This window comes from Telopea speciosissima, chromosome 6 (genome assembly GCF_018873765.1).
Source record: "Telopea speciosissima isolate NSW1024214 ecotype Mountain lineage chromosome 6, Tspe_v1, whole genome shotgun sequence".
Lineage (NCBI taxonomy): Eukaryota > Viridiplantae > Streptophyta > Magnoliopsida > Proteales > Proteaceae > Telopea > Telopea speciosissima.
In genome coordinates, this window is record NC_057921.1 from 65,611,914 (window position 1) to 65,623,826 (window position 11,913).

Genomic DNA, 11,913 nt, shown 5'->3' on the forward strand with positions numbered 1-11,913 from the left:
TCCACCTGCCTATGGGCTCTCGGCGGTTCTGGGTTCAGTTTTATTTGGACCAATTTAGGACCTTTAAACCCACCCAAATAAATACTTGGGTGTATTTCGTGGCTTAGAATCGTCTTCTCACGTGTATCACCAAATCTTCTCTCTCTCTCTCTCTCTCTCTCTCTCTCTCTCTCTCTCTGTGTCTCTGCAACACTTCTTCTAATGTGAAGTCCACCCTCGTGCCCCTTTAATCTCTCTCTCATTTCGTCAGTCCATGCGTCGTCTTCTCTCTCTCTCTCATTTCGTCATTCCATGCTGTGCATTTGATTGAACGAACGTATCTTGGTTTCCTTGTAGTGTGGAAAAGTCCGGAAGTGTAGAGACACACACACACACACACACACAAGCATCTATATGGTGTCCCTTGGTAATAACAAAGAGGCAATTTTTGTTTTACCCCAAAAAAAACAAAACAAAACAAAAAGAGTAAATTTATGAAATAACCCACTAACCCAAGTATCCATGGTTTCAAGGATTGAGGTTGGAAAAATACACTCCAAATTAGGTTCATCAGGCCCATGAAATGTTGAGGTAGTTTATTGTGGCAGAGTGTGGAAGTAAAAAGTGAATTAGATTAAGGCAATGTAAATGTAGCCGAGTCAACTCTTCCTTGTAGACATCTATCACAAGAAAAGTTCTCTAACTATTAAGTGGAGAGAGACTTTAAAGTATCAAAAATAATAATTAGAAGCGGTAGCAAAAAACCGCTGCTAAAGGGTGAGTTTTAGAGGGATCGTTCTCTTCTCAGGTTCCATGCCCGGTCAGGTGCACAGGTTCCTTTCATAGGAGAGGTGGAAAAATTTGTTTTAGAGGGGTTTTTAAAAATGTAATTAAATGTATAGATTTTTAGAATATATTGGGATCTTTATCTCCTTCAATTCCCCAGTGCCCCTAAAAAGGGGGTTGGGGGCACAATGACCATCCTACCCTTGTCCGAACATTCTACCTGGGTGGAACCCCCCCTTCTCCTTAATCTCCATTGTTTAATTCGGGTGCTTTTAATTAATGGTGATTAAAAAGAGAGAACTTCAAAAAAATTGTGTATTAATAGGCTAGTTAGGTTCATGATTAGTGCATGAGAGATTAATCCCCCCGTGGGGGTGGGGTATTAAATATTAGGTGTCACCTAATAATGTACCTTTTGGGATGTGGACGTGTATGGTATATTCTTTTATTTGAGTAATGCAAGTTTAATGAAATATTACTCGAGTAAAAGTGGAATCTTTTTCTCTATATATCATTGTTGGAAAATCAGGTTTTCTGACACGACTTGTCCTCGACAAAACTGATGACTTGGGCGAGTCAATCTTAGTCTTGGCTAATCATGTGTTTATAAATGATTAAAAAAATCCTGAGAATCATAAATCTATGAATTTTCGTTATTCAATCAAGGGGAAAGACAAGAGTTACAATACATACAATTGGTTATAGACCATGACCATTGTCTGACGGGGAGGGGAAATGATCAAACTCGGTGAGTTTTGGTGACTTTGATGTAAAACTACAAAGTCACAAGCAATTCAGGATGATTCGATCTTGTTATTCTATAACATTTGACAAAAAAAAAATTTAACTCAACTCGGGATGATTTGCTCGAGTCAATACTTGGTTTTTTGCTTTAGATAACTAAGGTTAATTATATTAAGATTGTGACCATGTTAAAATTGCCCTCCTCCGTACAATAGAGTACAACCTTCTTTATCTCGTAGAAGACAAAACCGTAGTATAAAAATCTTATGTATTGTATAATGATATCAAAACCTTTGTCTTATATGATATCATATCAAATGGTGACAACTCCATGTAACCTGTATGATTACATGAAAATTAAAATATCCTTTCAATAATGTTTCATACAACGAGGCATCTTCCAAGCCGGTGTTTTATTTTAAAAAAATATACTAATTCGTCTAAGTCGTAGCCTTGAATTGCAACTTCAATGTGTTCAAAAACATAATATAATTAAAAAAAGAAAAGCCATAATTATTTTTAAAACAAAATGATGATCCACCTTGGTGGTTTGGTTATCAAATCAAATGGGGGAACTAAAGTTGGCTAGGACCATATATGAGATTGGTCAAACAGAATTGTTGCCGCCATGTCAAATTGTCAACTTAAAATGGATTCTATCTGTGCGTATGAGATGGTTGATGATTCTCACACGTGAACCTGAGCCAACTTCAAGGAAATTTAAGGTCCATCCATTGAGGAAGAAGACCCCACTTTCTACCCATGTGGGGTCCATCCCACATGGGAAATAATTCCACTTCATTAGCCCTCACCATGTGGGGGTACCATAGAGAACCAGGACTCCTCTGTTAAAAATTTTTGCCTTTAAAATTTGTTGTTTTTTTTTTTTGTTTCTTGTTTTGGAATACTCTCTAGTGTTTAAATTACTAAAAGGCTAAGCATCAAATTGCAGATTTGATCGAGATTTGAGATGGAGAACAGGAGTACAACTAATTCCAGTTGTTTGCAAGAGTTCTAATGGTTTCAAGATCACTAAAGCTGCATTAGAGGAAGCATATGAGAAAGCCCAAGAAGCCAACATCAATGTAAAAGGAATTCTCATTACCAATCCATCAAACCCTTTAGGAACAATCTTGGACAGAGAGACACTTCAAAGCATAGTGAGTTTCATCAACAAGAAGAAAATCCACTTAATCTGTGATGAGATATATGCAGCAACAGTCTTTAGCCAACCCAAATTCATAAGCATTGCAGAGATAATAGAAGAAGAAGAAGAAGAAGGTAATTGCAATAGAGATTTAATCCACATTGTTTATAGTCTCTCAAAGGATATGGGTTTCCCAGGCTTCAGAGTTGGAATACTATATTCATATAATGATGAAGTTGTGAACTGTGCTCGTAAGATGTCAAGCTTTGGACTTGTTTCCACACAAACACAACATCTAATAGCAACTATGTTATCAGATGATGAGTTTGTAGAAGGGTTTATGGCAGAGAGTTCAAAGAGGTTAGCAAAAAGGTATAATTTCATCAGAAATGAGCTTAGTAAAGTAAAGATTGAATGTTTAGAAAGCAATGCAGGTCTGTTTTGTTGGATGGATTTGAGGAAAATGCTTAAAAACCCAACATTGGAAGAAGAAATGGTTTTATGGAGGGGAATAGTTAATGGTGTTAAGCTCAATGTTTCACCTGGTTCTTCTTTTCATTGCTCTGAGCCTGGTTGGTTTAGAGTTTGTTTTGCAAACATGGATGATGAGACTATGGAAGTGGCTCTTAAGAGAATGCAAATGTTTGTTGGGAAACCTAAAGAAGAGGAAATGGTGGTTGTAGAAAGGAACAAACGTTCCAAGAGTATTATTCTTAGGCGCCTAGGCAGCTTCTCATCATCAAGGAGGACAATGGAAGAAGCTATCATGCCACCATGCATTTTGTCACCACAGTCACCTCTTGTTAGTGCAAGGACATAAGCTAGGCCATCATGTGTGCCTAATGGAATGTAATTAGTACATTCATTCATTTTAGAAATGACTGTCTAAACCAGTTAGTGGGGCAAGCCTTGGTACAACGGTTAAATTGCGTTATTACAATCATCAGGTTACGAGGGTTTAAAATATGGAAATAGTCTCTCCACGAAGCAGGGAAGGTTGCATATATTTGCCCATCGTATATGGATGATTTGTAACTTAATTTACCTTTTTATCTTTCTAATGTAATGTTTTTTTCCAGTGAAGGGTAATAATGTTATTTCATATGTATTCTCGAAATTTGTGCAAGATAATATAGCTTTTGATAAGGACATAATTATAAGTGCATCAAATTAATTTTGAAAACCATTTTATAACCCTAACTTTTAAAAAAAAAGTTAGGATTAAGAAAAGGGCAATCGCATGAACGGCAGAAAAATTAATATAATTACCATTTAAGGATGTGTTTGGGGTATGCATTCTTGGAATAAATTCTAAATCTAGAATGCATTTTGAAACTTGATTCTTCTCTATTTTCTCGCTTTAGAATGTATTCTAAACCCAAAATCCATTATTTTCTTGTATTTTGGTATCTATAAGTAATAATAAGGCATAACGCATTTGACTTGAGCTTGAAATCCATCATTCCATACCTCTGCAAATAACTCTGTCACAACAGAAAACTTATGAATATTGGACATGGGTTTAGTAGTGATCTCATGATTAAAACTAAAGTGCATGAACTTTCGAAATAGAAGTAAATAATTCGAATCGATACATTGGTGAAAATCCCCCAATCTAATGGGTATAGGAAGAATATCTGGTCTAGTGCATCTATTTTTGCCACGTAAAAATGGTTTTTTGATCATTCCAACCATTGGATAGAGAAGACAAGGTATGGATTAGCCACATATCAAAGTTCTAAGACTATTTCATAATTTTTCCTATTGTTCCTTAATCTTGGACAATTTCGTCATTTGAGAAAAAAAAAAAAAAAAAAACAAAAGTGGGAACCACAACAGAGTCCTTTTGTTTTTGGGTAGAAACTACAACAGAGTCTATTCAAGTAATTCAGGAAGAGAGAGAAATTCAAAATATCTCATTTAGGCAAAGACATTACAACCATTCATCGTTTCTAGATAAGATTCTGATATTGAGTTCACAATACAAACATGGATTGGTAGCAGAACAAGAGCAGAGAGCTTCACAACATGGAAACTCTGTTTTGTCTAGGAATTCCACCTCTCCATCTTAAGAGAGCTTCCCCTTTTTGTACAGAAAGAAGCCCAACTCTCCTCTTCACCACCACCAAACACATTCCTTTGATCACTACTCAAAGAACATTGAAACTACAAGCAGAAGCCAAAGGTTTTGGTGGAGACTCAGTTACTGTGTCCGAGAACAAGAGAAGCCAAAGAGATAATAATGGTGAAGATGATGAGAATGATACGATCCCAGAGGTTATATTTGAGAGAATGATGGTTCGAATCTTGTTCTTCGTGGGCTCTCCCATGGGAATTGGTCTAGCAATGTTGCAGGTATTTGATAAACTCAAGGAACAAGAAGTGTGGGATGTACCACTTTGGCTTCCTTTCTTGATGGCATCACTTGCCTTTGGAACATCTGGGGTTGGCCTTGCTTATGGCACTCTATCCACTAGTTGGGATCCAGAGAAGAAGGGTTCACTTCTTGGGTGGATAGAAGCTCAACAGAACTGGCCTGAGCTATGGAAGGAGGAAAAGGAAAACAAAAAATGATTCTGTTCAGATTTTCTTTTAGCTAATCAGCTAATTAATGTGTATTACTTCTTTCCTAATACCTCTCTTTTTTTGTTAAATTATAGTTTCAACTGTTAATCCATTGGAGTTGTACATGGTATCAGAGCAGATTATTTCTTATAAGATAATGGATCTTTGTCTCCTCTAGTTCTCTGCCCGGCCCAGTACCCCAGTGCCTATAATAGGGGAGGGGGCAACGACCACCCTAACCCTGCCTGAACACTCTGCCCTGGTGGGGTCTACCCCTATTAATGCCCCCGAGGAAGGAATACCTTTTCATTGTGGTTGAAGCAAAAAACCGTCTAAAATTTTTGTTAGCCCATCATGCAAGTAATCTTTTACTGGATCTTTGTCCCCTCCAATTCCCTGCCCGGCCCAGTTCCTCCAGTGCATGTAATAAGGGGGGCACAATAACCACCCTACCCCTGTCTGAACACTCAGCCCCAATGGGGTCCACCCCTCTTATTACAGGCACTGGGCCGGGCAGGGAACTAGAGGAGATAATTTTCCATCTCTTTTACCTAATAAGAAATTATATAAAATAAGAAAAACATTGTTAAAAAGAGAGGAGAGATGAGTAGTTGTTCTCCACAGGAACGCTAAAACGCGGGAACCCTCAAACTGCTGGTGGATCTAAACATGTACAGGATACTGATTCTAATCCAACCATGGACGGGCAATTTCTCACCATGGCATTGTTTCCATTAGAGAAATTTATTGATGAATAAACTGAATAGAGACAGTGGGTAGTTAGAGAGTGGTGCGATTAGGGCACATGTGTGGGCTTAATTAGTTATCTGGTTTCACAATTATAGGCGATGCTTTGATGGGCCTGGAGCTTATTATGGAAAAAACTCGTTTGGTTGCAAGTAAAGGGAAGTGATGAGAAATGAAATCACTTTTTAAAAGGCCAAAAAGGAAACTGAATTTTTATATTATTATATATTTAGGGAAAAGGTTTTGGACATGGACAGTATGCAAAACCAAATTGCACTCTCTCATATTTTACTATTCACTTAGAAAAGGAAAATGTCAAAAAGAGCCTCCTATTTTTACAATGTAATTTTATTTTGTTTCTCAAATTAAAGAAAAATGATTTTTTTTTATTTTTTATTTTTTATAAAAAGTGATTTATTCATAAAAATATTTAATATATATGACTTTTGAATTACAAGCTTCGAGAATCCATGGAATAGATAGCGACCAATCAATCTTACAAGTTAAGGACCAGCTTTTCCCAGCAAGGGAGTCAATCAAACTGTTCACTTCCCTTGGAACAAAAACGAAAGAAACATGATACAAATGTGAAATATATTAAATTTTAGCAGAGCTATTAATATTGGAGGAGATTTGTGTTCACGAGAGAGATATAAAATCAGATCTCTATTGTCAGATTTAACAATTAGATGTTCTCAGCTAACTTCGATGGCTTCAAGAATTCCTACCCGAATTGACATAGCTTCTCCAACTATAATTGAGGAAAATATTGCTAAAGACAAAATCCAATCCCCTATTGCAATCATCAATCGGGAGTGATGCATCACAATTTAACTTCAAAAATGATTTCAAAGTAAAGAAAAGTTTAAGGGAAAATGAAGTACAACTTGTTAATATGTACTTTCCTTTCAAAGTCTCTCTCCTCTCTATAGCCTTCTTCTTTGTGTCGTAGTGTAGTCTGTGCCCAGGCACATGGGCAGTTTGTGCAGGGGGATAGAGTGGTCATTGCGCCCACCCACATGTGCCTGTATATAGGCTGCGTTGCAGCATAGAGAACAATGCCCATTAAATATTTCAGATCGCTACCAACTATTGACTAATATTGGCTAGTATGTATGATGTTAATATAAGCAAGCAGCGTATAGATCCCTCTCCAATCAATCAAATTTGATAAGTTTTGAAGTTAATTAAACTATCACTTATAATAATGATTAAAAAACTTTCCACTTTATATTGATCAGATTTTACTTCCCTTTCTTAAAGACGAAATTTTGGTCTTTGCTTAAATCAACCTGGAGTAAGTGGATGACAATGGCCGGGACATGGTTTTGAAGTTAATTAAACCATCATTATTCATATTGATCTTTGGTTTTTTGTCACTATTTTTTTAATTTTAATTAGTAAAATAGCTTCTTCTTTTTCTAGAGTTCAAAGTTGTTTCGGTCCAAATGAGTTAGAATCGGTGAGGACAGGATTTTAGGAATCAGTATCGGATCAAACATATCGGCCATGCTCGATACCGATTTCGCCGACTACCATACCAATACCATGAGGCTTGAACTAAAACCGTGGGTGGAAACGATTCCGTTTACTAGAACCAGGCCTTGTTAATTCACAGTTTTTGGGAGGCCAGTTCCTATGTATTCCAGGTTCTTAATCCGTGGGCCGGGACCGGGAGAGATGCCATTTCGGATTTCGGATGACATCAGGGCGCATGTTAGCATGTAGCCATATGTCGAAATCAGATGGAGACATGATATGTGATGGAATGATGATGAGAGGATGACATGGGATGGATTTATATATTATTGTCTTTATTCCAGCGTGCTCTAGGCCCTGTCATCATCCTTACAGACATCATCAGTCAATTTGAACTAAATAAAGCCAAAGTTTTCTGACGTGGATGGAATAATCCAGTTTTGGGTAGGGGAAATGCTAACCTACTTGCGCATCATAGAGAAGAACAGCCGCTATCCTTGCCGACCAAGGGACCCACTTCTATATTGTGACACAGCCTACTACATGATTGGAATCCTAGCCGTTCTATTAGGCGCGCGTAGAAACCTTTTAGGGATCGCTATACGCTTATACCTAACTGATACTTTCCGGTGGTATCGGTATCGATGACAACCAATACCGACACCGATACTGTGTACTAAAACCCTCTTAAGGATATATAATGATATTAAGAAACAATTGGAATCAGTCAGATTGTACCCTAACCCTAGAAATGCAGTATTAATTGACCACTTTAGATCGGATGGAATCGGGATTGGCTTTGACCAATTCTGATCCGAATCGCTGACCAATCCGATCCCAACTTTTGAAACCCTGGACTGATATTGAGTCATGAGTCATAACAATCGTTGGGTCAAGAATCCCAAAGGCGTATTATGAAAGGTCAATGTATAATTACAAGATTGCCATCAATGCAAAGACTAATCAGACTAACAACGCGGATAAACCTAAATGTAGAGCCACTTCAGGTGCGAACTGGCCCAAATATACCTTCTTTACCAATGATTGTGTTTCTTGATTCTGAAACTTCCATTAAGGCTATGTTTGGATGTCTAGAAAAGAAAATATCTAAACCCAAGAAATCACTTTCCATTCAAAGCAGCTAGAGTCAGGATTGGGCTCTGCGGATTCCAATTTGTCGTCTCCAAATCTCCAATTATAAATTTTAAAATCTTGAATATCCGTAGGTGGTAGTGTCTGTTTTGGGTAGGGGTGTCAAACAGTTGGTTTGGTTCGATTTTGATTGAACTGAAATAAGCTAAAATAATTGGCCCAACAAGGAGGATGATCAGTTTTGGTCCGATTTTGATATGGTTTATTTCGATATTCTCTTATCAGGTTTTTATGAATTAGATATCGGGCTTGGTCCATTTTGATTTACCATGTATATAAACAATTACGGAAACAATAGTTTTTTGTTTCTTCTGTTTTTTTTTTTTTTTGGGTCAGGTTTGTATCAATTTCGGTCCAATTTTCAACCGGATTCATAATAACCCAAATCGAAGCCTATCCAATAGTATGTCAGTTCAAATTCCTTCAGTTAGATTTGGTCGGTTTGACACCCCTAGCTAGATATGAGAATATTTGGAGAAGATTTTGATTATTTCTTACGGCACTGTTTGGTTTCTCTCTTCTTACAAACTCACACGTGATTCTTTTATAAACCGTTATTTCGGATCGAGAAAGTAAAAAAGTTTCAACTTCCAAAGAAGCATTCCTTCAGACGAGCCGGTATAGACTTGGACCATAATACTTTGACCAATTTTAATGGAGAAAAAATTAAGCAAAGTCAGCAAAACTACTCTCAAAACATCACCATCACAGAGGGATGGACGGTGGAGAAAATAATTTAGGTTTGGAATTGAAAGGGAAGATTGATGACAGAGAACCTCGTTTGGTCTAAGATTATATACTGGTTTATAATAGTAAGTAATCCCCCTAAAATGACATCCTTGTGTTGGATAAGCTAGATCATTGAGTCCTCAAGATTGAAAGAAACCTATAAATTTTACTCAACTAGCTTCTAGAAATAGAAAGGGATGTTATTTAATGTCATCCATGATTTATCACCTCCTTTTGGCTTTTAGTTTTTGGTAGAGTAGCTTGGCTGAAAATAGATTCGATTCTAGTAAGGTATCGTGCGGTATCAGTTAAGTTGTATTGGCTGATACATATTCGTATCGTTGTTGCCTGATGTCAATATTGATACAATACGTAACAATAGTATCGATAAAAGGGAGGATAAAATAGTCCAAAAAAAAGTATCAGTACTTTGAGGGGCAAAATGATCTGATCCGACTCAATGCAACCAATTAGAGTCATCAGACCGATGATCTAACTTGAACTTGCTTTCTCTGTCTTCAATTTCTTTCATCATAGGCCCTTTTGGATCAATCGACTCAAAGGATGACACATGTTAGGCATCCTCGCAGAGCGCCCAACCTTTTTCCTAAAATAGTTTTCAAAACATCTAAAAACAAAAGGGAAAGGATTTCATGCATGGTGCCATGGCAATATAAAGAGGTGTGTCAAATGGGGTTGGGGGGGGGGGAGGGGGTGGGTAGTCATTTTAAACCCCTCTTGTCCAATGTCGTGCCTTATGCGCTTATGAGTCTAAGGCATACACTGTGCCTTCTTACATTCATTAGAATATTAATTATTTTAAAGAAAGAAAAATTATAATTAAGAAAAAAATATAATGTGAGAAATTATAGTATACCATGCTTGCTCACAAAACCCTCTCCCTATTAATAAGATAGGGGATCACTATCCCTCTACTAGGTTGCATGGCCCTTGCACCAGCACGGGGGTGCAAGGGGCCAGTGAGAGTGCTGCCCAAGGGCATCCAACAGGCTTGGGATTTTTCATTTCATGAGAGAGGGGCAGTCATTTCACCCTTCCTATGTTTGGCCGAGGTACCAAAACAGCCTTCTTTTTCCCTACTTTATAAATTATTTTGCAAATTAATAAGCATGACATTGAGCTTGGAATCTCTATCTAATCAATGATTGAATATTTATCTTTCCATATTCTCATAATATGGAAAATGAATTCTATGTTAAGCATCTTTTTCATTTTCGATCAAAACTGAAATAATTCACCACTCAGCAACAAAGATGACATAAGAATTTACTCCCTCGAAAAATATTTTGGAAAACATGAAAAAAGATCATTACAAACCACAACAACCAATCCTGTATGTCCCTGTATGGAATCCATTGGTGTCCCTGTTTGCTGCTAATTCCAAATAAATCCAAAACTCAATCCTAAAAACCCTTTATAGTGAGAACATGTTTTCAAATTCTTATAGTTGTGCCTACTTTTTCAGCAGTAAAATAAAAAGTTGTATACAGTAAATTCCAATAAATGTTCCTATTACATACTTGGAAGGTATAAAGCAATAATAATGTAACCAATAATCTTACCCACACCCATTGCTTAAGTGAATATCTAAATTCTAAGTTTCCTCATAAATGTGTTCATAGGGTTGGTTCTATAATTTCATTTCCACCATACTAATACCAAAATTACAACATAGGATAGACATTGGTTGATCCACCTGAGATCATGATTTGATTAGGTGCCAAAAATTGGGTGACCCACCAGAGATCATGATCTGATTTAGATGCCAAAGAACAAGATTCATCTCCCATCTATGCTTTTCAACTCTTGCCACCATAGACATTGTTATTTAAATTGAACTAATTGTTTATTGCAAGTTGGAGTTCAAATAAGATCCAACTGAATAGCTTATTATTATATGTCAGGATAACTGTTTAAGATTCCATCTTGAGTATTGACCAATTCAAAGCACAATGTTGCACTTAGAATAATTTTATTATGATCCACAGAATGGATTAAAATATATATAATAATATAATTTACTCAACTACTCTTTTTTTTTAAAATTTTTTTTTTTTTGCCCTATATAGAAATTGAACAATTTAAAAATGTAGCAAAGTCTAGTTTATGTGGCAAGCTTATCATATACTCGGAAATGAGTAATTGCTGAAGTGAAGCATTACTGATCAGTAAGCATGAACTACCATAAGAATTGAATGCTTATAGAGTATAAACTGTGAAGCAATCAGCTAAATAGGGAGAAAGAGCTTGGAAACATAGAAACTCATGAAGAAACCAACCAAAATAGCCTTTAATCAAGAAGCCTCAACCATTGACCAGTACTGCATTTACCCATAAAGGACTATTAAGTATCAATTCACAAGGACCATTTTAATCCAAAACGCAAAAACTACAATTTCAGTAATTACACAATTATGCATACACACTTGAATTTAATGTCAAGAGACATCAACATAGATAGAGAGACTAAATAAAACAGAGAAACAGAGGATGAAGAAAAATGAACAAAATGTGAGAGAAGCTTTCCTACCAAGTACTAGTTTCGAAGTCTTTTAATGTTTCAC

At 36.6% G+C, this 11,913-nt stretch overlaps 2 protein-coding genes across 2 annotated transcripts; both read left to right on the top strand.

Annotated features, from left to right (window-relative positions):
- Window positions 1-2,158: 2,158 nt before the first annotated feature.
- Window positions 2,159-3,476, top strand: LOC122666060 (1-aminocyclopropane-1-carboxylate synthase-like). Its single transcript, XM_043862171.1, has 2 exons — window positions 2,159-2,171; window positions 2,449-3,476. Exons 1-2 carry the CDS (start codon window positions 2,159-2,161, stop codon window positions 3,474-3,476), a joined length of 1,041 nt encoding a protein of 346 aa, XP_043718106.1.
- A 1,161-nt stretch (window positions 3,477-4,637) lies between these two features.
- Window positions 4,638-5,230, top strand: LOC122666061 (uncharacterized protein PAM68-like). The gene is made up of 2 exons (XM_043862172.1): window positions 4,638-4,774; window positions 4,805-5,230. The coding sequence occupies exons 1-2, from the start codon at window positions 4,685-4,687 to the stop codon at window positions 5,228-5,230; spliced, it is 516 nt and encodes a 171-aa protein (XP_043718107.1). The 5' UTR covers window positions 4,638-4,684.
- The last annotated feature ends 6,683 nt before the right edge of the window (window positions 5,231-11,913 follow it).